The 24,549-nt window shown below is 37.9% G+C and overlaps 1 protein-coding gene across 2 annotated transcripts in view; it reads left to right on the forward strand.

The window, feature by feature from the left end:
• The window catches only part of Mms22l (MMS22 like, DNA repair protein), a 124,980-nt gene extending 101,258 nt beyond the window's left edge, over positions 1-23,722 (forward strand). For both annotated transcript variants that reach the window (XM_059254061.1, XM_059254062.1), the window contains exons 17-25: positions 1,336-1,484; positions 2,359-2,501; positions 7,291-7,450; positions 9,397-9,566; positions 12,490-12,701; positions 17,864-18,027; positions 20,357-20,453; positions 21,833-22,000; positions 23,406-23,722. In XM_059254061.1, coding sequence (XP_059110044.1) covers positions 1,336-1,484; positions 2,359-2,501; positions 7,291-7,450; positions 9,397-9,566; positions 12,490-12,701; positions 17,864-18,027; positions 20,357-20,453; positions 21,833-22,000; positions 23,406-23,487 — 1,345 coding nt within the window. In that variant the 3' untranslated portion in view covers positions 23,488-23,722. The remainder of the gene's footprint in view (positions 1-1,335; positions 1,485-2,358; positions 2,502-7,290; positions 7,451-9,396; positions 9,567-12,489; positions 12,702-17,863; positions 18,028-20,356; positions 20,454-21,832; positions 22,001-23,405) is intronic.
• The last annotated feature ends 827 nt before the right edge of the window (positions 23,723-24,549 follow it).

A 24,549-nucleotide genomic window follows, 5' to 3' on the forward strand; every position in this document is an offset into this window, starting at 1 on the left:
AAGACAGCCAGAGCTACATAGTAAGACTCTGCCTTAAAATTCATTAATTAAACATTGTTTTATGGGTTGAGGAGATGGCTTAATAGATAAGGTGTTAGTTGTACAAAAATGATGGCATAAGTTTGGATCCCAAGTACTTGGAAAAATGAACTTCGATTTACCTGAGTGCTAGGATATATAAGCAGGCAGACCATAGGAGCTTGCTGGCCATCCCTTGTGCTCCAGGTGACAGAATCTGTCTCAAAATACAATGTGGAAAAGCAATAACGGAAAACATCCCAACCAAAGCTTGGTTCTATACATGCACATCTATCAAAACAAAATGGGAAGAAAAATTTGATTTGACTTTGTATAATGCTATGTTAAAGATAAAACTATGCCTATCATTTTTATTCCCAGCAGCCCCTCATAGATTAGAAGTTAAACTCAGCTATATATTTGGCTTAAGAGAAAGGATTTTTTTTTTTATTCCGTAGAAGGTAGTATTTTGGAATTTTGTATGTGGTAATCTTTGATGATGAGTACTTAATGAAGGGAAAAGAAAAGGATGGAAATATGATTGGTCAGTCAAGAGACATATGTAGAGACATATTGTTCTTTGACAGCTTTTAATCATGACCTTTTCTGTTTAATTGCTACTGATATTGCAATTTTTGTTTTTATTGTTTGTGTGCATTTCTGCTTATCTATTATAATAATATAATAGGTAAATTTTTCTAAATTTTTCTCTTGGCATAAATCTACAGATAAGCCACCAGAAAAAGGCAAAATTAAAAATTAGAATGTTAGAAATGAAAGCAAAGATGTTTAATGTATCTTTTCATGTATATCTTTAGTATTCGTTTCCAGCATGTCTGAAGTACTATATTCATCTGAAGTCAATAAAGCTAAGGTGTCATAGTCCAGCTGTGACCTGTCAAAGGGTTCTTGCGGGGAGAAATGTGGAATGAGGAAGTATTAGATAAAATATAGACAGAGACAACAAGAAAGACAGAGACACAGGATAGATTTGGGAGGGCCCTGGGTCAATACCCAGTCACCTCGAGTTTATTGCTAATGGGCTTTTTACATACTAGCAAGGGGAGAAGCAAAAGACCTCCCTCTTGCAAGATCAAAGTACCAACAAGTATAGACCCTTCAAAACACCTGGTAACCACGCCCTTGGCCAAATCATTCTATAATGGAACCTTGCTGGGCAAAACAAGCTCAGACTCTGACCTTGAGTAAGGCCTTACTAGGGAGCCTCTGTGGGCCCCCACACCAAGGGAGTTGCTAGAGTGTGTTTCATTATAATCTCTGTTCTCTATATATCCCATTTTGCTTTTGTTTTTACAGCACAGTATGTGAAGCACTTTCTCAGTCAAGCTGTGTATCTTTTCAATCCTTAACTATAAGATCATGGATCCGTTGTGTTTTACAAATGCACATAAAACACCTCTCTGAATCAGATTTGCTAATTGATATGAATTCTGAACAGGCAGTGGGTAAGTGTCATATAAGGCATGCGGGGAGTATATATGGATTAAATAAACTAATATCAAATATTCAAAATATAGTTATAATTAGCTATGAATATACATAAAATATACTTTTGCAGTCTGTTTCTTTTTACTGATACTTTATTTTTACTACATATGGCAAATACCACTGCTACAAAGCTAAAAGAATTAGTTTCCTTCAAGCTAAGAACCAAAACTTGCCGCTCAGAAGAAGCTAGTCACATATATGACTGAAGTACATACTGAGTACCTTAAAAAGAATACCCAGCTAGGAATATTTGCACCATTTTTATGATATAATTTGCATGTCTGTTTTACTATTAGTCACTGAAGATATTTGTGCATTTTAGAGTTCCCATACTCTTCTGTTTTGTGTGGAATATGCCTTTTTTTTTTTTTTTTTTTTTTTTTTTTTTTTTTGGTTTTTCGAGACAGGGTTTCTCTGTGTAATTTTGCTCCTTTCCTGGGACTCACTTGGTAGCCCAGGCTGGCCTCGAACTCACAGAGATCCGCCTGGCTCTGCCTCCCGAGTGCTGGGATTAAAGGCGTGCGCCACCACTGCCCGGCTGGAATATGCCTTTTTTAAAGCTATTATTTTAACCTCTTCTTCTAAGTTTCACTCAGGCTGGCTGAAAAGGTTGTACTTTTTTTCTTATATCTTGTGTAGTTGTTTGACCTAAATAACTTTCTGGATTAGGTTGATTGTAAAAACCTTAATTCAGTTTTTAACTTGATGAAAATTTGGGTTTTTATAACATATTTCAAAAATGAAGGATGTATTTCCAGCACATGTGTATGTACAACTTATATTTTATTGCATATTTATATAATAAGCATGATCATTGTCTTGTTTTAATAGAAAAAGAGTACATGGAACAGCTGGCTGAAATGACAAGGTTAATATTTAAACTCTCAGAAGTAAAGAATATCTTCTCAAAGGCTCAAATTGAACATTTGCCTAGCCCAGAAGACCCCAAACAAGCACTTACTCAGTTTCTGGAGGTATTTTTCATTTATTAGTGTAATCTTCCAAGTAATCAATTATAGGTTTTTGGATTTTGCTTTGTTTTTGTTGTTGTTGTTTCCAGAAAATCTTGAAGTATTACTCAACTTTTTTCCTGTAGAAATTTAACTTGAGTCATATTATTAGTTGTCTTTTATTATAAAATTCTGAAGGAAAGGAAGTGTTTCTCTAAGGTACAGTAGGATTCACACGAAAGAGAGCAGGAAATTCATACTTAATGAAGAAGACTACATGGACGCTTTGTTCCAAGGCCAACTGAAATGAAAGAATATCTTTTGTTGCTATTGTTGGTAACAATACAGGTACTACCTTTACTTGTGTGGAGTCTATGATGGTTCCAACTGAGTATTTACTGCCCTACAGTGATGCTGTAAGTATAGGCACCAACTAGTTCTTAGTATGATCAGAACTTGAAAATCTAATACATCAATTTTGATTTTTCTTCATATTAAGTCCCATTCAAAATTTTAGTTTTGGTTACTAATTGAAAGGAATGTAACATGGGATAGTGTTTATTTTATCAGCCTAGCCGAAACTGTTGATGTTTGGACTACTGTCTTTGGTAAATTATTCACAATGAAAGTAGATTTACAGCATGTTGATATTAACTACATGAAAATATCATTCTAATTGTATGAAAATAATTACAACCAATAAGCTATTTCCATATTGTTAGCTCAGTTAATTCCTTTGATTTCTAGTAAGTTAAATACAATTTTATGACAAGTAAGAGATGTCTGTAAATCCTAACGATTGGTAATAACAATGTAGTAATATACAGATGTGAAATACAAATTTTTGTTGAGTATTTTATATGACTGTTAAGTGAGTTTTTGGGTAACAAAGGAGGTAGACGGCAGGCTTTCCATTAGCAATTAGGTCTCCTCTAATTTAATCCAGCCTAAATGAATTTTCTTTTTATCAATAAATCAATGATAGGTTTTTGCAAAATGCTAGATAGCATTTCTAGACTCCTTAGGGGTTTGGAAAACCTAAAGTGGTCTTTGATCTAAGAGGAACTTTACTGATCTGAAAATTTAAGATACACAAAGGTTAAAATAATGATACTTAATGCCAATCTGTCAGTAGATTCATCACTAGGAAAGAGTCAGAGTGTCTTGGTGTAAAGTATTTAGAATTTATCCTATGAAGAGCATAAAGTTTTTTAAGTGAGTCTGATTTGACCATGTGACTTTGTAAAAATTAGCAAAGTAATGTAGATTATGGTACTAATTTAGGAGGAATTAAAAGCTGAGAATATTACTCCTTTGGGTAGATATCCAGTTTCTTCTAGTTCTCGTGGGACTCAGCATATAGACACTAGGACTTGTTATAGAAAAAGGATCAAAAAGTACAAAGTACAGGGAAAGGTACATGGGATGAAATCTGAATGGGCACGGCACACACACACACACACACACACACACACACACACACACACACAGAAAGAGAGAGAAAGCTTCTGTGAGTCTTTTCCCAATGAAGTTAGACAGGACATAGTTAATTCTGCAGCAACAGTTTGTGACAAAACATCAGATTTTGTTGATCAGGAAAACTCCTTAGCACTCAGTGTCCATGGCTTGTTACATACACTCCCTTTGGTGAATTCTCGACTTGGAGAGTGAAGGCAAGTATCCAATATAAATCCTATTGATTGCATGGATATTGTAGGGTTAAGGTAAGGCTATTTTTATTAGAGAATCACAGTGTGAAGTCCTCCAAAAATCTAAAACCCCAAACACCAATTAAGGTCCATTCTTAGAAGTAGGCTTTTTTATATAAAGTACCAGTGTTTGGCTTAATGTGCATTTTTCTGCATGGAAATGATAGTATGATATGTATATAAGAAATTATTATCAAAGTACTAAGAAACACATTATGGTACTGGAGAGATGGTTCATTGGATAAGATCACTTGTTGCTCTTATTAAGGACCCAGGTTTAATTCTTAGCACCCACATGGCAGCTAACAACCAGGTAATTTCAGTTATAGGGGATTCACTGTGCTCTTTTGGTCTCTGTGGACACATTAAAATTAATATATATCTATAATATAAATTATATAATATATATTTCATATATATTATATTTGAAATACTCAAATGTGGTTCATAGACTGCTGGGAGTTATTGAACCTTTTCAAGATATTCTATATCTCTCTGGGTAGTGGTGGCACACACCTTTAATCCCAGCACTCATGAGGCAGAGGCAGGCGGATCTCTGTAAGTTTGAGGCCAGCCTGGTCTACAGAGTAAGTTCCAGGACAGGCTCCAAAGCTACACAGAGAAACCCTGTCTCAAAAAAAAAAAAAAAAAAAAGATGTTCTCTATCTCAAAAGTATACTGACATTTGCACAAATTCTGTGAATGAGTTAGCATGAACCAATCCTATGACCTCAGATTATAATAGTATCCATTAGAATTTATACTTTATGTACTCACAGAAAAGTAAAGCTAGTTCAGCCTTAATTAGGGAGCAAAATTTAAAATTTCATCCAATTTCAATCCTTACATTCTCCAAATGAAAATGCAGAGTGCAAGCGAAGGACTTGAGTGTGCCAAAGCAGTGCATTGTCTAAAGAAAGAGCCTGTGAGCACTTGAGTCACAAGCTGAGCTGACTGCTTTTATCTTGAAAGAAAACTGACAAAATGTGATTATTCAGACTTGGGCATTTGGCAGACATTTCTTTTTTTCAGAAATGAAGTAAGTAAGCCTATCACTTCAAAGAAAACAACTGACAGTATCTGTTGCTAATAGTGCAGTTCAGCTTTTCAAGAAAATTAGAATTTAGGAAATTTACATGAACCTTCCTGAGCTGAGAGCGCCTGATATTTAAAGACTTGTGTGGGAAAGGGACAGTATCAATGTGTATCGTTTTTTTTTTCCTGGATGGAAATACCAGTATTGGGAAACAGTATCATTCATGAACTTTACCAAATTTCCAAGTACATTTTAATAAGCATTCATGGATAAAAGGTTTATTCAAAGTTACTGAACTCCTGTTTTCTTACGTGGTTTTAGAGTCAATGAAAGTCTCCAATTTAGTTACTACTGTCCTTTAAGAAATAGCTCTTGAAAACTTTGGCATAATAGCAAAAAAAGCTTCCTAGTTATTCGAAACATCTCTCAAAACACTTTTTCTAGCTATGTGTACTTGTGAGGTTGGATTTCTTCATTAGTCCTGCTCCCGCTAGCCTGCTAGCACCTTCTTCTTTCTCCTTGCATGTCATACATGAGAAGTCTGGCTTCCCAGTTAGTGACTCTCATGACCTAAACAATAAAAGTTTTTCAAGGCACTCATGCTTAGCATGTGTTTAAGGGAACTGAGATCAAAAGTTTGTGAACTTCTGAAGAATGAAATGTTTAAAGCAGAGAAAGCTAAATAGAAAAGAAGAGTCAATTAATAAACTCTATCTCTTCTCATTTGCCCACTTGACTGAATTTCTTCCCTTTTGTTCATCCCACGTGACTTACTTCCAGTTAGGCTCTCAAGCCTGTGCTTCCTCTTCTCCAACTTAGTCAGACCTCTTGGAGCTTTCGTCAACAACTCTAACGGTGCTTTCAGCACCTATGCCCTTTACTGTGCGCTTATCCTGAGACAACACAGCCCTTGCTTTGTCCTCTGGTGTCCACTAGGAGCTGTACGAAGAGTCACGTAACTGTTGTGCCGTTTATGGTCCCAATGGAGACCTTGAAATCCTTTGTGAGTTCTCAGATTGCTGGGAAAACTTCCGTGAACTTTCTTTTTTGATTCTTTTATAGCTTCTTACGGCCTGCTTACTCTCACCTTCCTCAAAAGTTTATTGGGTTTCTTATCTCTCTCTCTCTCTCTTTTTTTTTTTTTTTTTTTTGGTTTTTCGAGACAGGGTTTCTCTGTGTAGCTTTGCGCCTTTTCTGGAACTCATTTGGTAGTCCAGGCTGGCCTCGAACTCACAGAGATCCGCCTGGCGCTGCCTCCCGAGTGCTGGGATTAAAGGCGTGCGCCATCACCGCCCGGCGTTCTTATCTCTTTTTCTTGCTGTGTCACCTCAAGTTTCTGTTAACCACCTCTTGGTTGATCCATCTTTAGCCTCTCAGCCACATTTTCCTTCACTTCCACTAAGAGCATTAAGCTAGCTAGCTGATGGCTCATAAAGAATATTCTTTGAGCTGGAAATTTTGGAGGGACACCAGTTTGTATCAGAGAGTTTAATTAAGAGATTTTATTTGTAAGAATTTGGTAATGTAGCTGGGCAGCGGTGACGATTGCCTTTAATCCCAGCACTCGGGAAGCAGGCGAATCTCTGTAAATTCAAGGCCAGCCTGATCTACAGAGCAAGATCTAGGACAGTCTCCAAAGCTACACAAAGAAACCCTGTCTCGAAAAACAAAAAATGGTAATGCTACTTGCAACTCTTTCCTGTAGGAATTTGGAGATTTCCAGTCATGAATTGTGAGCCAATCTGTGTAAAAAGCTTTATTTGATTACCGGCTTCTTGTATAGCAGATGTTTCTTCTCACTAGTGATTTTGCTGAATCAGATGTTCTGTAAATAATTACTAAAGAATTAATTTTTAAAAAATTCTTCCTTTGACCTTTAATTATAAAAGACAAAACTTAATTCTTTTCATTAAAAGTTTTAATTGCTGTGAACCTTTATTGGAAATCTAACGATGAAGGCCTAAGTATGAGATATGCGTGTAGTGAGGGAAAAAGAAAAAAATTAGTTTTTCAAGGTTTGTATTATATAAGATTTGGAAAGTTATAGCATGTTTTCCTTTATTTATAGGCTGTTGGTATGACTTACGGGTCTCTCCAGACATTTTCTGATAAATCTGCCCTGGTCACAAAGTCCTTAGAATATCTTGGTGAAGTATTAAAATACATAAAGCCTTATTTGGGAAAAAAAATTTCCAGTGCAGGGTTGCAGCTGACTTACGGGATTATGGGTATGTATTTTTGACATGTTTTTGCTAGAAACATTTCCTTAACTTGAGCCATTAGGACCCAAGTGGAAAGAGTTATATATGCCAAATCACTTAACTCTATGAGCAGGCATAAGAAATACATGAAATAGAGTGGTTTGCTAAAAATAATTCGTGCTGGCCCTCATTATTTGCTGTGCTCTTGTTGATACTAATATTAATTATAATAATAACAGGAGATATATCCAAACTACCTGCTGCTGATAGTCCATTTCAGTCACATTATAATACCCACACCTCTAAAACGAGCCTTTTGTTAATATTTGCCTACATTTGGGTAGAAGTTCAAGCACCAGAAAGCCATCACTTTCTTTCATTGTTTGTGGTCTTCTATGCATGGAGAAGGAGTGCCAAAGAGCACACTTAGTAGAATGCCAATGATATTGATGCTTCAACTCTTACTCTTCACAAACTCTGTTTTCCCTTTTCAAAAAGAAATCCTCTTGTGCTTGTTCTATAAAGATGGGGTTCATATTCCTTTAAGAAGTCAGTAATTTGAATATCTTTGTTGACTAAAACCATGTTGCTAACCAAAAATAGGAACGGAATAAAAGGAAATGAGAAATATTTCCTTAGAAGTTTTATATAGAATTAAGTTTTGGATTTTTTTTTATTTCTCCATGGCCCAAACCTTGTATCTATTCCCTTTAATCTTGAGAATGTATAAATAAACCTTATTTGGGCTGTCTGAAACCTTTTATCTTTGTTGTGAAAGATAAAGGAAAATGTGAAGCTGTGGAAATGTGGATAATGTAGAAGGTACTGAAAGCAGTACTTGCAATTCAGATTACTTAATTTTAGAAAAAAAAGTGGAGATTTATTACCAATTCAACAGTAATATTTATATTATTATTTTAGCACCTCAAGCTTATGATTTATTAGTCTCTAAGAAAGTTGTCTGACATTTCCAGATTTAGTTTTTGCCAATGTAAATGGATGATTACAGAGTATGTCTTTACAGAGTACATTATTGCTGTATCAAGAATCACAGAATCCCTTGTGGATTGATCATGTGTGGATTTGGGGCAAAATTTTGCTCATGAAAAATTGAGGGTTTCTTTGTTGTTTTTCCCTAGATTTTTTTTTTTTTTTTGAAAAAAGATAGTACTAGATTCTTTCCATTTGCCTAGGTCTCAGAGGGTGAGAATGGATTACATAGCTAATAAATTACTCATTTATTCATTAGAAATTAGAACAAGTAACTTGCTGTTTTCTTTGCATAAAAGACTTAACAAAATGGAGAAAGAGCAAGTATAAAGGCTTAATTAAGAGTTTGAGCCAGTGTTAGGTTTGGGATACCATAGCCATGGGAAGGGGCGGAGCCACTGAACTCGTGGCTTGTGAGCTTGCCAGGATACTTCTGCTGTTTCTTTACAAGGCTGCTAGCTGCATTTCAGCTTAAGAGTATCTGGGACCGTAATTATAGTTGAGTGATTTCTGAAAAAGAGAAATTGATACATCAGTACTCCCACTAATTCTCCTTCCCATTGTATTTCTGAGGGTGGGAGTAGATAGGAGAAACTTGGTTTTGGTTTCATGTAGATTTCTCATTCATTGTATCTCATAGTTTTCTTTGCCCATGACCTGCATTTCACCATCCCTGTCTGTTCTTTCTGCCCCCTTTTCCTTGGTTGATATTCTACAGATGACCCTTCAGTGCCCATCCCTGTAGTTCCCACTTTTGCTACATTCCAGGTAGACTTTGTCTTTGACATGCCATTTCATTCCATTTGTCCTCTTTTAATGAAGAGTGTTTGGGTGCCTTAATGTAAGTCTTCTCACTCCTGGCATATGTTTCTTCCTGCTGTCTATTTGAATTTGTTTCTGTGATTAAAATACATTTTTTACATAGAGTAACAAAATATTCTGATTAGGAGATAATTGCAACTGAAGCTACTTTTCTTTATTAGGAATTCTTGTTAAATCATGGGCACAAATCTTTGCCACCTCTAAAGCACAGAAGTTACTGTTTCGGATCATAGATTGTTTACTGCTGCCGCATACGGTGTTACAGCAGGAGAAGGAGCTGCCTGCACCGATGCTGACTGCGATTCAGAAGAGTCTTCCTCTGTATCTCCAGGTATACCCACCGTGGAAACTGCCTCAAAGTATAGTTTAAAATGCACACGTAAGGCCAGGCGGTGGTGGCGCACGCCTTTAATCCCAGCACTCGGGAGGCAGAGCCAGGTGGATCTCTGTGAGTTCAAGGCCAGCCTGGGCTACCAAGTGAGTTTCAGGAAAGGCGCAAAGCTACACAGAGAAACCCTGTCTCGAAAAACCAAAAAAAAAAAAAAAAAAAAAAATGCACATGTAAAGGCCAGACATTGTAATCTCAAAAGTGCATGTTTGCATACAGCACATCCATGAAAAAGATTTGGATGCCTTTTGGCTTTGTAAACAAAAGTGAGAGAGGCAAATTTTCAAGAAGCTTGAATTGGGAATGAAGGCAAGGAGCTCAAAATTTTTCAGAAGCTCACTCTGGGTTTTCCTTGGAGAGCTTAGTTCTATGAGAGCCAGACTGGGCTGAAAGGGGCAGGAGAGGCAGCACCACAGGGAACTCTGGGTGTGAAGGGCAGAATGCCTAGGAGTCAGTAACCTAGACGAGGGCAAACGCTTTAAGAAAAATCTAGCGTAGTGGGGAAAGGCAGATAGTTCTTGTGTGGCTGGAAATTCATATAGAAAGAGACATGTAATGGAGGGCTTTATATTCAGTGCCAAAAATTTGGACTCCATCTCATACATACACAACATTGGTAGATTTTGAACAAAGAAGTGTGAGTTGTGCTTCTGTTTGGAAAAAATAACCTTGGTGTGGGAGTTAGATTTAAGACCTGTGAGGCACTGACTAATTCATTGAAATACTCCATACGTTACTAGAAGGTTTAAACTAAGGCAGTAAGATTAGACCCTGTGCAGATATCAGAAATGTTGATGAACTCTGATTAAAAATACATTACTAAATGTGGTAGAGAAACAGAAATGAATGTTTCCTAGACTAGACTGGTAGAGACTAGAAAGTGCTGCTAGACATGGTGACATCTACCTGTAGTGCCAGGATCCAGGAGGCTGAGGCAGGAGGATCGTGAGTTCCTGGATAGCCCTGGATACATAGAGAAAAGGTTGGGTTTTTATTAGCTTTAGTTTGAAGTGATATAAAATGTGTAAATAAATAATGACATCCTCTGGGCGTCTAAAATATTGATCTCTTTCATTAGTGTGTGATACTGAGAGTTAGACCTTTCTAAATGTGAGGTTCCCTAAAGAAGGTGAGGCAGAAGGGTGCAGATTTTTTTTTTGTTTGTTTTGTTTTGTTTTGTTTTGTTTTGTTTTGTTTTGTTTTTCAAGACAGGGTTTCTCTGTGTAGCTTTGGAGCCTGTCCTGGATCTCACTCTGTGGACCAGGCTGGCCTCGAACTCACAGAGATCCACCTGCCTCTGCCTCCTGAGTGCTGGGATTAAAGGCGTGCGCCACCACCACTCAGCTTGGGGGCAGATTTTGATAGTTAACACACAGTCTTCCATGGTGGATTTTTTTTTTTTTTTTAGCAGAGTTTTGAGATTACTGAGAGATTCTAAGTTGATTCTACTTATGTGTTCATGTTGGTATTTATGTCAGAGTTTAGTGTGTCATCAAGCAGAATGATAGAATAGGAACAGAGCATCACCTGGCAGTCAATCGCATGGAAGAACAAATGTATAGATGGAGTTGAGCGTACCAGAGAAGTCTGGATGTGTGTTCTGTGTGGTCCTCTTAGAACTAGTTTACCTATAAGTAGACATTTCTTATGTAATAAAGTGAGATTTTTGTTGTTGTTGTTGTTGTTGTTGTTGTTGTTGAATTATCCATTTGGCAGAACTGTCAGGAAACTGCGTCTTTAGTTTTTAACGGTGCTCTGCTGTCTTTAGATGTGTGGATTCTGTCTGCCACTGTCTTCTTGCTGTGCCTTTCCCTAAAGCACACAAGACTGAGTGGACAGGCTCCACTGGTGTTCATTTTAGCTGTGTTCTTGCTAGTATTTCAATAGCTCTACACTATTTTTCACTAGAAATGAACTTCTAGAACGTTTTGCTGAATAAACATCCAACTATAGCTACAATGGAGTCCTAGTAAACATACAGAAAATTTCTTTTTCTGAGGGAGTGAGTTTAATCACTTGTAAGTATTAAATATTGTTATGACACATGCAGCAAGATCTTATAATGAATTCTTGTGACTTCTATTAAGCTCTTAATTTCTTTGAACCTCAGTTTCCTTAACTGTAAAATGGAATATGATATTAACTCCTTTGTTCTAGAAATTGAAATGAAATAATGAATATAAAGCACTTGGTACAATAGCACATAGAAAAATTTCTAAGATGTTTATTTTCAGTCCAAGCAGCTGCATTCCTCTCCCATTACGAGTTGTTAAAGAAATGATTCTATGATTCTGTTTCTTTACATGGCTAATTTTTAGGGTAAGTGTTATGTTCTTAGCCGAAATGACTAAGTGATAACTCCCCTCCACCCATCTGTGCCTCTGTGGGTTAGTGGTCCCTACTCTGAGGGGTGGGCCTTTACTCTTTTATCTTTCTGCTTGATGATACACTGAGCTTTGATTTAAACACTTTAAAAAAGACTGATGACACATGTGTTTTATAACTTAGTAATGACATGACTATGTAGTTGATGATCATGGTAGTCAAGTGTTCTGTGCAGGAAGAAGAGAGGAAGAAACACATTCCCTTTCTCTTCTGGAATGCTTGCTTACCTTATTTCCTTTGATCATGCCTCTAAAATACACATGGTTGGTTAGATTCCACCACATATGTATTAACCAAACTCAACTCTAGAAGGGCTGTATGTGCCTTACTTATTCATGATACCAGAAGTCCTATTTGATGGTGAGAAGGTACAAATTCTGCCATAAATATCAGTGCTTGAGAACATATTAGTAAGTTCCTAAACACTATTTGAAACTTTGCCTTTTGACGTTTCTCTTTTTTCTTATTTTTCTTTCTATAGGGCATAAGTATTGTATGCTGTCAGTCTCAAAATCCAAATGCCTACTTGAATCAGTTGCTAAGGAATGTCATTGAGCAGTATATTGGGCGGTTTCTCCCCACCTCACCGTGTATTTCAGATCTTGGACAGCATCCTGTTCTTTTGGCACTGAGAAGCCCAGCGTCTCTTCCAGTGATGACGCCCCTAAGGAAGCACATTGTCCACACCGTACGGTAATACCGTTATTACAGAGAGGCATATATAGAAGCTATTAATCTCATCAAAAATAATTCATAGTATCTCAGAAATATTAATATTTCTCAGCATTGTGGTAGCTTAGAAACATTTTCCCAATGTTCCCAGGAAACATTGAGAATTTGTTGGACCAGGAAGGAAGAAAACAATGTAATTATATCTTAATTTCAATAAAGATGTATTTAAAAGTTTACCACCATCTAGCAGTGTTCCACAGCATGGCTATAACTACTTGCTTGTTTTTCTACTGAAGAGACATCTCTTTCTTTTCCTAGTTTCATTATCTGCACTTCTAGGAATAAAGCCTGTGTAGCATTTATAAAGTCTTATGTGGACATACGTTATCATTTCTCTGGGATGAGTGACTGCTGTTCACTGTGACAGTTACATAGTTGACTCCACCAGAATGGTTTTGATAGCTCCTGTGTACTTTCAGATTAAACAAAAGAATTATATCTTAAAATTGTATTTGCTTTTAAAATTCTGTCAGTTTCACTGTGTAGCTTGTACTTTCCTTCTATACCTCCCTAAAGATACATTTTTATGGGCTGGAGAGATGACTAAATGGTTAAGAGCACTGTCTGCTCTTCCAGAGGACCCAGGTTCAATTCCCAGCACCGACATGACAGCTCACAACTGCCAACAACTCCAGTACCAGTGGATCTGATAACCTCACACAGAACAAATGCAGGCAAAACACCAGTGTACATGAAATAAAAATTAAAATTAAAAAAAAAAAGAAAAAAGGTTTTTTTTGTTTGTTTATTTTTTGTTTTTTGTTTTTTTTCCTGTGTAGCTTTGCGCCTTTCCTGGGACTCACTTGGTAGCCCAGGCTGGCCTCAAACTCACAGAGATCCGCCTGCCTCTGCCTCCCGAGTGCTGGGACTAAAGGCGTGCGCCACCACCGCCCGGCAAAAGTTATTTTTTTGAAAAGATAGATTTTTATGGTTTTCATCACAATAGAAACTGTATTTTCTATGTATGTAGCAATTACTTTATGAGAGATAACTGAAAATATGAATGTTGATGAGTGATATGAACTCTTAGGTTATTAATTTACTATTTATCTCAATTCTTTTATTTCCCATCTTGTATTAATATTTTCTGTAAAATATCTGCTATCAAGTATGGCCTTATCCACCTAGAGGTCCACTCCCCTCTCTCTCCCTGTGAGCGTTGAGCACTGTTTCTTTTCAGGAATGCTAATGTTGACATAGTGAGCTCAGAAAGTACTTGGAGACAGAGGTTCACCAGAAGCTCACTGTGGACCTAGCTGTCACTTCCTTCTCATAAAAGCTGTTTTAGCTCAAACAGCAACAGGAAGACCAGCTTAGCAGCAGACTAATTTGAGTCCTGATCATTTCCATTCTTCATGTAGGTTCCTTGGGTGTCTCTAAGGTTGGTCATGCGAGATACCTTCTACTTTGGGGTATTTCAGCAAATACATATTTTAGTCATGACTTTCCCTCCTTGTAGACTAGGCCTTCCTCTATACTGTCGTTTATAGAATATCTGATGCAGCAATTTAGTGTCCCATACATGTTAACATCAGGTTATAGGCCCTTACTTTGTATTAAAAATAGTGAAAAGGGGCTCATGATTAGAGAATTCGCTGCTACTCAGTATTCTCCAGCTCCTCAGCACTTAACACTGGCAAATATGTGGAGTTTTCTTGGCAGTTACCAAAACATAAGACTATCTTTCTTCACTCTTACTCTCAGTGACCTACAGGTGCAATATATGATTCCCAGCTGCATAACCTAAGGGACTGGTGTGGACAGATTGATTTTCCTTTATAAATGACTGTTCTGAAGAAAACAGGAGGATTTTACTGAGATGGAAGATAAACATACATCAGATCATTTTGAATTACTTTAGAGGACCTGCATTCAATGAAAGGAATTGTCATATTTGCTAGATAAAATAACTTTAGTTGTCTTGAGGATAAAGTTAAGTTTTACTGAGAAGATATTTGAAGAATATTTCTAGAATATTCTATTTCTAGTAATTTCTAGAATATTCTGGGCAATGTTTGGTGGTATGTTTTCTTGATTTGGGATCCTTGAAGTGATGAGGAAGGTATGGTGTCATCAAACTTGGCCTACGTGTAGGACAGATGGAGTTATGTATTATTCCACTTGAAATAATGCAGGGGTTGGGGTGGTTTAATAACATTCAGTCCTTACCTTTAATTCATTTTTAAGCAAATTTAATAAATTTCTTGTTTTTTTAAAAGAACTGTTTATTTTATGTCACATATGTGTATTAGTGTTTTGCCTGCATGTATGGAATTGCACCACATGCATGCCTGGTGCCTGTAGAAGCTAAAAGAGTGCTTCAGATCCCATGGAACTGAGAGAGCTGCCATGTGGGCACAGAGCCAAACTCAGTGTCTGTGCAAAAGCAACAGGCGCTCTTACCTGCTGGGCTGCCTCTCCAGCCTTAACTGCTTACGATTATTTTTGTTTGTTTGTTTGCTTGTTTTATTTTTTAACTAACCTCTATATCCATTAGCCATAACATTAGAAGAATCAGTAATAGAAATTATCTTCCTTTGTCTTCATGCAGTGTTTAACATTATGATACTATTTGTTAAACTTTTGAGAGTCTCTGGGAATAGATTATTGGTATCTAGTATTAAGTAAGTTTCTGTGTTGAAATGCCTTCACTTTGTTCTCTCTTGTCTCTGTCTCTCTCTCTCCTACTTTCTGGTGAGTAAGTGGGTGAGTGGAGGCTCTTTTTCATGGGAGGGCCGGAGGACAACCTCTGAGGTCATTCTTTTGGTGTCATCCACCTTGTTTTTGAGACACAGTATACCACTGACATAGGTTTGCACAGCAGCTGTGTTGGTGGTCACCCCCAGGTCTGCCTGGCTGTCCCTCTGTAGTGCTGAGATTACAAGTACAAACAGCCATGCCTGAGTTTTATGGGAACTGAACTCAGACCCTTGTGATTACAAGGCAAGTACTTTACTGACTGAGCCATCTCCCCAGCCTTGACTCGATCTTTTTAATGATCTGATGTAACTGTAGAATTCTGTTTCTCTTATATTCCTAGAGTCATGTTACTTGGGCTGGAAGCTTTATTGTCTTTGTTCATTTCACATTTCTCTTATCACATTATATCATGGCCATCCCTGTGTCTCGTCTTCCTTCTAAAACAAATGACCCCCCCCCCTTGTTTTTTTTCTATTTTCTGTTTCTTTTTCTTTTTAGTGCAGGTTCTCATAGTGTCACCCTGCCTGGCCTGGAACTCACAAAGGTCCACTAGTTTCTGCCTCCTAAGGGCCAGGATTAAAGGTGTGTGCCACCAGTCCAGCCAGATTAGTTTCAACACTTCCCTGCCCCCAAACCTTCATTGGCTCGCTTTTGTCTGTGTCATGTGATGTACTTACTCATCTTTTCTATTGATGGTGTCCCTGTCCTGTGTATACCCCACTGACCCTGGTTTGGATATTGCTCTTCAAGATGCTTTATCCTTCCCTACATTAAAGCTTGGTCCATGCCAGTCTCTTCATTACGATGTTATCCCTCTGAGCTAAATCCCATGTGTCCTTTATAAAAACCTGTGCCTAATACCACAGGGTAACATGTATCTTTTTGACCCAATTTTTAGGTTCAGAATAATTTTTCCTTAGTTGGATCTGCATTTTCAGCAAGATTATAGTAATCTGTTATGGTATTTGAGACATTGCCTGATTTTAATATAAACTCCATGACAAATGGAGAGGTGAATTCAAATTCCTAAAGCCAAGTTAAGCCCCTTGGTTAGTATCCCAGCTGTCTTCTCAGCTTTCTGTTCTACATCATGTCTTGTTAAGGATGGTTTTTATTCTTCTTTATGCGTTAGGTTCTAGCTGACTAGAAGGGTGTGTGGGGTTTTGTTTCTATGTTTAGCATCAATCGAGTTGGACTCCTGTGGCTCCTTCCATTCTCTGCCTTTCTACTGTGAGATCCTTTTGAGTTAGGACTTCTTTCTCAGAACTTCTGACAATTCTGTGACAATTCTTTGACAAAACACCAGTCCCATATATTAAAATTGCCCATTTTTTTCACATCTAAATTCTCCACTAGCTGAGATGTGTCTGTTGTTTGTTCTTTTTTACTTAATTGTATATGCTTACTTTTACATTTCTTCCTGATGTTCAGTATGTACCAAATAAATGTTTAATGTTAAAATTTGGGGCATTAGTAATTCAGCAGTGCACAGAACACACCAAAACAAACCCTGCCTTCGATAGTGGTTGTATTTAGGATGTTAAATTTGTGGGGATCACTGTGTCTGTGGAACAGAGTGATTTATGTAGCTCCTTAAATGAGTTGGTAAGTTCTAGTGTTTTTTGTATCTCCTTATGTATAGTATTAGTCTTCAAATAAATATGTGTGTTTTGATTGAGTAGTATCTGGGGCTGGAATGTACCTCAGTGGTACCTACCATGTACAAGGTTTTAAGTTCATCTCAGGCACCAGTAAAATTAAAAACCCAATGGGGAAGTGCTAAGTAATTTTTGGCCAATTTTCATATTGTCTAGATTTTTGAACAGTGACCAGGACCGGTTCTAAGTGGTTGAGTGGGAGATGAGTCAAGGAGGTTGTTATCCTTACAATCTCTGTGGAATTTTAATGCTACAGTTTATCCTGCCCTGAGAGATGATACTCAATCCTAAGTTAGTTCTTTAAATTTCCTAGTGGAGGAAAGATAAAGCTAAAACTGGAAGCTAATTCCTAGGATAGTCCTTTTATTTATTTAGAAGCATGAGACCCCTCCTAAATTCTAAGTAAATAAATGTGAGAAGAGATTTATTTATGCAAATTTGACATTAGAGGAAATGTTGATTCCTGGCAAAACCGATAAGGGATATGAGACATCCATGGGAAAGGGAGAAAACAAGTTAGCAATTAGGTTTGGTAAGTTCATTTTTAAGCCAGTTTGCTTTAAATTGTATGTCTGTACTAGGTTTTAGAGCACACAGCACAACAAAATGATCTTTAAAGTTATCATGGCAAGTATACATTCTTTTAAAACTATACTTTATTTAGGGAATAAATTTTTCCAGTATCTTTAACATACATGGCATTTGATTCTGCTCAGTTGAAGCTTGAAATAGAAGAAAAGTAAAATAGAATTTTCTTCTTTTCAGGAAATCCTATCTTGAGTTTAAAGGGTCCTCACCCCCTCCTCGATTAGCGTCTACATTGGCCTTCATCCTCCAGCTCTTCAAGGACACCAGCATGGCTGTTTGTGACCTTGAGCTACTCCTTCCTGGCATCTTAAAATGTCTGGTGTTGGTCAGTGAACCCCAAGGTTAGTTGGCTCAGTCTTGATTTTGTCAGCATTTTCTGTGTACAGGTTAAGCAACTATTCTTTCCCATGGTAAAGGTACGTGACTGTTTTCCATCCTTTGGTATGTTTCATGGCTAAAGAATCAAATACCAAACAAGAGCTGGGGTCAGGTAGGGAAAAACAATCAAATACTGGCAAATTTCAGTCTATTTTAGTTGGGGGATTTTTGTTTTTGCAATCCCCCACTCCTTGAGGCAAGTAGTTTATTTATGGGGTACTTCCTTTGATTAGGCTTTTTAGCTTCTCAAAAAAAAAACTGTGTTGACTTACTCTGATGTCACATGAGGCTTGTCAAGTACCAGGAGATGGGAGGTCAGTGTGATTTCTTCTCTGGAGTTTTCTGCCTGTGTATCCACGCTAATTGAGTCAAACCTGGGAGGCTCCTTGAAGTTGAGCCCATTTCCTTTGAATCTCATCAGGCTCCCCTTGGTTGATCACTTTGACGTGTGATCTCTGATCCCCACTGTAACATGCTTTAATACGCTTGTTGAGAATGCAGAACAGGAGTCACAGCTCTATCTTGACTCCTTGATAGGCAGTTTGCCCTTTGTCCCTTGTTTTTGTGCAGACGTGTGTGTGTGTGTGTGTGTGTGTGTGTGTGTGTGTGTGTGTGTTGTTGTTACAATGGGACTACCTTTTAACTACTAAGATGAGTGTGGAGTGGACTCTGAGGAATCCAGGGGCAGGGCCCAAATGGTGGTGGAAAGCTCATTGACCTCTGACATCTTTGGTCTTTTCTCAAAAATGTGTGGTATTTTCTCATCTACATTTATATCAGTGCTTATAACATTCTTGTCCCAGTCCGAGTCTTCGAAGAGTGATTTGTTACATTTCCGTGTTGTACTATCACTTGGCAGGAGGACATGCCCTGTGGTGGTTCCAGAGAGAACCGGCTCTTTAGAAACCTTGCCCTTGTTAACTTGGACATGGTAAAGTGCAGTGAAAGCCTTACACTTCATCGTTTAAGATTTTCTTATTCAGAGCAGACAGCATGGTAGTTGTCATGTAGCCATGGTTTGGTTTCCTGAGGTTTCACCTGCATGTTACTAACAGCAGGTCAACAGCTCTAACTGGAAAATTCTGGAAGTTACAGTTCATAAGTTTTAAATTGTGTGCCATTCTGAGTAGCTTTATCCAGATTGAATTCCACCAGCTCTCAGAAAATATGTCTCTGAGACAGAAGTAGATAAGCTTCCTTACCTATGGGAAAGCAGATGATAGCTACAGGGTAGGGTTTCTTTTTGAGATAACAAAAGTAGTATGAACCTGACTCTGGTTATACTTGCACAGCTCTGACAATACTGAAAATCCCTGCACTGTATGTGAGCATCTACTTCCACACACTGAATCATGTAAACTGGGACAGTCAAGGTGTTAGTTTAAAACAAATACGACTACTCAGTTTGAAGACATTTACATTTAGTAGGCCTAAAACAAGAATTTTATAGCATTAGGAACGTGCTAAGTTTTCCACAGACTTTGCTCATGTCTGTGTTAGTCAACTTCACATTACCTTAACAAATGAACTTAAAGTGGGGGAAGGTTGGCTTGCCTCTGTTTTGAAAGCTTCTATACATGCTCAGTTGATGCCCCTCCGCGTAGGAGTTCATGGTGAGGCAGTGATCAGGGTGGGAACACCTGAAGGCAGAAACTGCTCGCCTGCAGCAGTGGAAACAGTGGAGGAAGAGGAAGGACACACGCTCCTCCATAGCACCTTGGGCTGGCAAGCCAGCATTGAACTCATGAGCCTGGAGCACAGTTAAGTTCCAAATGGCAGCAGTATTTTTGTACTGTATGTACAGGCACATGGTTTTAAGAATTTGTTTAAATAAATAATTAATACAAATATTGGGCTAATTTTAAGCAAAGGAACATCAATGGTTGGTCTAGTTTGCTACTTAAAGATTTGTAAGGGGTGGAAGGTATGCGCCTATGAATTTAAAAATAAAATCAATATGCCTGTCTTCAAATCCATGTCTTTTAAAAGGCTCTCTTGTCTGTATGTATCTGTTTGTAAGATTAAGGTGGGAAGCATTATGATGGGAAGGGTTTTTTAATATGGATACGTTTCTGAAGGGAGAACATATCTTCTTATGTATTATTTCAGCTTTGGGACTCAAAATAGATACTCTTCAGAACAAAACAAACTCATAACTTTCATTTTGAAAACTTACAAAAAGCATGTACCTATTTGAAGAAAACAGCGTATTTTTCTAAATCAAGAGTGTTAAAAATGATGATCCAGATGGTCAGTTTAGACACACTGTATAATGCTATCTTTTTCTCCTAGTTAAAAAGCTGGCCACAGAGAACCTGCAATGCATGGTAAAAACCTGCCAAGTGGGGTCAGAAGGAGAACCTGCCACCCAGCTGACTTCTCTGTTTAGGTAACTGGAAAATATGCCAACTGGCAAGGAGATGGTTGCCAGCCATTTGACAGTCAACATGCTTTTTAAATAACTAATTATCCAAAACATAATGTGTTACTACTTGTTTACAGTGTTTCAATTATAGTATTTGGGGCAGTGGGTTTGTTACATTGTGTGGCTTTATTGAAAAATCAAAGGGCCAAGGAAAAGAGTAAGTTAACTGACTTGAAATTACTTGTGTCTTCCTTGAGAAAGAATCTTCAATGTCATTAAGAAGAAAAAGTGAGACATTAAAGTCCCCAAAACAGGTGTATAGGCTTTTTCAGAACTTGTTTAGACCTGGTCTTCAGGATGCTCTGTAAAAATGCCTTTCCCTGGTCTTTTGACTTGATTTAACACTGAAGCTTCAGAAAGCTCAATTGGGAAGCATGGACTCTGGAGTAGAGGATATGCCCAGCCACATTCCCAGGGCCCGGCTTTGCCCTTGTGAAGTCTTCTATTAGGGCAGTTTCTTTGTGCCATTTGTTTCTCAGGGTCTCTACCAGCTTGCTTTTACATCACATATCCCACCTTGCCACCACTCGACATGTGATTTGAGGTGTGTTTCTTTTATTCTGTGTTGCATATTTAGTTTCTTGTTTCTTCCCTCTCATCACATAATTGGCACTTGTCTGCTCTTTCTAGTTTATTTCAGTTATGATCACTTTATGTTAGTGTGTTCATGAAAATTCCAAAACATTGGAAGGAAAGAAAAGATCAAATCTTTGTTATATATAATTTTTTAAGCTACTTGGCTTTTATTATATTGATTGAGGAGTGTGGAAATTTTAATGGTAAAATATGTTTTTTTATTTATAAAGAATTCTTACTTATAAAGTCTCTTGCTCATTTAAAATATGAAATATATGTAGTGAATAACTTTCTGTCCTTATGACTATATTGACTAATATAGACATACGATACGCTGAAAAATAACTAGGAAACTTGACCTCTAGTGTTGCCTTTCACACTCCTCCTGTCCCAGCTTGAAGTGGAGGATATCATGAAAAGTCCCTGAAATTAGATTTTTTTCCTCCTCCTGATTCTCCCTCCAGTCATTTTTCTGCTAAGTTTTGCCAAGCTGGGCATGGTGGCATACACCTGTAATCCCAGCATTCTAGGTGACTGAGACAAGAGGATAATGAGTTCAAGGTCAAGCCAGACAACATAAAACTACTCTACCTCCAAAAGTTAAGAAACAAACAAATAAAAAAGCCTTACCAGTAGTCTGCATGTAGACTCTTTCCTCAACCTTGATGAAATGATCCTTGTGTTCAGGTTAAAAGTGATTATAATGTATAGAAGAGGCCCAAGGAATTGCCTCAAATTGATTCTCAAATTGCCTGTTTTACTTTCAGGCAGTTCATCCAGGACTATGGCATGCAGTACAGTTATCACGTGTATAGCATCCTAGAGACAGTAGCAACCCTGGATCAGCACGTTGTCATCCACTTGATTCCTACCCTCACTCAGTCTCTGAAGGATTCAGAGCTGAAATGGGGCCTTGGCAGGAATATCACACAAAGGTATGTTTGATAATGATACTATTTTGAGTATCATACAATCCACATTTTCTCTTTTGATTAAAATGGCTTGTTTCTCATTTAGGAAAACAGGATATTTTCTTTTGAGATGAAAAATGCTTCAATGCTGTGACTGTTGTCAGTTGTGTGATGCCTGCCTGAGTGGACAGTGGTGTGGCTTTGCAGGGGTCACATGTCATTTCTGTGCTCATGCAGACATGGCTCCCTCAAAGCTGCACACCTTCATGGTGCTTATATTTTCAAAGCGATGTCCTTAGGGAGAGATGGATTTCAAAGCTTCAGGTGACTGGTCTTACAGAACCCATATTGATCATAACACTAGGTAACTAGTGGAGTCCATCTTTGCAGTACAGTCAATGAAAATGCGTACTCTTGCAGACACTGCTGACAGCTAGCTCCTGAGCTCTTCATGAAAAGACTGGAGTCTATGTGAACTCCACCCAGTGACTACTGGGGCAGCCTTTGCTAATGTGCTACTCTTTGTGGCCATGCATGTTCACAAAAGGATTCCTTCTAGAGATTCAGAGTCCCATAGGTATTTAGACTAATGAAAGAATTTCATGGCAGAATCTTTCTTAAAGCCTTTCAGGTGGTGAGTACTATGATAATGAACCATAGAATTTGGTCACTGTAGACCCCTGCCTCAGCCTTCTCTCCCTTCTTGCACTGCTGGAGCCAGGCCACAGGAGAAGCATGGCTTACCTGTGTCTCTACCTACATAAACCCTTTCCTTTCTGTAAAGAAAAAGTAAATCTCAAATACAAGAAGTACTACAGAATATTAGAAATAGCATTTTCTTTTCAAACTGCTATTCAAGTAAGGAGAAGGTAAAGAGAATATAGGACATGTGCCGGTGTTGTGGCCCTGATCTCTGTTCTGGTTGTAACATTTACTGTTCCATGTTTTGTTGATGAAGCATCTCCCTGTTGTAATCATGCCATCATTATCCTTAAGCAGTGTGCCGTAGCACGTTCTGTATAGATGGCCGTTATATTATTTGAAATGGTTAATAAGCTTTCACATCATTTAACCTTCATTTTGTACATATAAGTCCTACTAAGGACTGAATGAATTCTCGCACTTGAGTTTTTAAGTGTTGTGCCAACAGCTTTGGTGCAGTGGGAAGGGGCTTGGACCTGCCTGGGCTAAATGTGCCGGGCTCTGCTGACTCCCCATGGGAGACCTCGATTTGGGGGATGTGGGGATGCAGGGTGGCTTGGGAAAGAGGGCTGGGGGGTAGGAGGAGGGAGGAGGGGGATCTGTGGATAGTATGTGGAGTGAGTAGAAAATTTCTTAATAAAGAAAAAAAAAAGTGTTGTGCCAAATCTGCTAGATGGGTTAATAGACATTTATAAATACTTAAATGATTTTTTTTTTTCTTAAACAGGGAAGCATATAGCAAACTTCTGTCCCACCTAGGACAGGTGGGACAGGATGAGAAGAGGAGACTGGAAAGTGACAGAACATGATGCTGCTGCAGACTTCCTGGCTTCGATGTCTCTCAAGCTGCTCTGTGCCACTCCAGCTGGCACTTTAATTCATTGTGTAATGTATCATGAATAATTTCCTTTTTACTGCGTGTATAAAATATATAAATAAGGAACAGAGGCTGATTGGTGACTGTATAATAGGATCCTGGAACGTTGTGAAACTGCTCTATCTTGGAGAGATTTTTAACTAAATTAAAGACTTTTCAAACCAGAACAGCTCTCTGTGAATGAGTATTATCCAGTTCGTACTGGTCACCTGTTTAGTTGCTGGTTTGTTCTGTTGACTTTCATATCCTTTGTGTTCATACTCTTTCTTTTTTTTTTTTCCCCAAGTTACATTACTGGCCTATTTTGTTTGACTGTTGAAGGGAAAGTGAGTATCACGATACAAGGCTGTGTGTTTTCTTTGTTGTTACTTTTTACATGTTTTAACTTTGAAGTAACTTGTTTTTTTATTATTGTTCTAGTGTTCCCTTAAGAAAACACTTCATCCTAACTCAAAAGGAAATACTGAGGATGTAGCTCAGTTGTAGAACACTGGACTGGATCCCAAAATTATAAAAAAAAGTAATGATGTTTAAAAAAATTAGGAAGTTTTTTAAAATGTAATGAGCATTCTCTAGTGCTTTCCTAATTCTAATCTCTGAAATCCAAATGTGTATGTTACTTATATAATTGTCCAATGGTCTATTTTTCTCCCCAAATCAATTGTCATTACTTCCAACAAATGGATTCAAGGCTGTGAAAAACTACATAGCAAGGAATTTCCTTTCAATGTGTTAGTGACTAACTGGGCTAATGCTGTGTCGCACTGTTGGCTTCAGCAGCTAAAGCGCTTTGACTTCTTGTCCTGGTTGTAAACCCAGCATTTAAACTGAGCCATCTCTATAGCTCAGGAGTTCTCATTTCTCTAAGGCAACTCAGAAAGGCTCTTAAAGAGGCTGGGAATAAAGCTTAGTGCAAGAGTGGTATATATGGGGAACTGGGTTCAGTCCCCAGCACACATATACTCTGTGTGTGTGTGTGTGTGTGTGTGTGTGT

The sequence above is a fragment of the Peromyscus eremicus genome, chromosome 2 (genome assembly GCF_949786415.1).
Source record: "Peromyscus eremicus chromosome 2, PerEre_H2_v1, whole genome shotgun sequence".
NCBI classification, from domain to species: Eukaryota; Metazoa; Chordata; class Mammalia; order Rodentia; family Cricetidae; genus Peromyscus; species Peromyscus eremicus.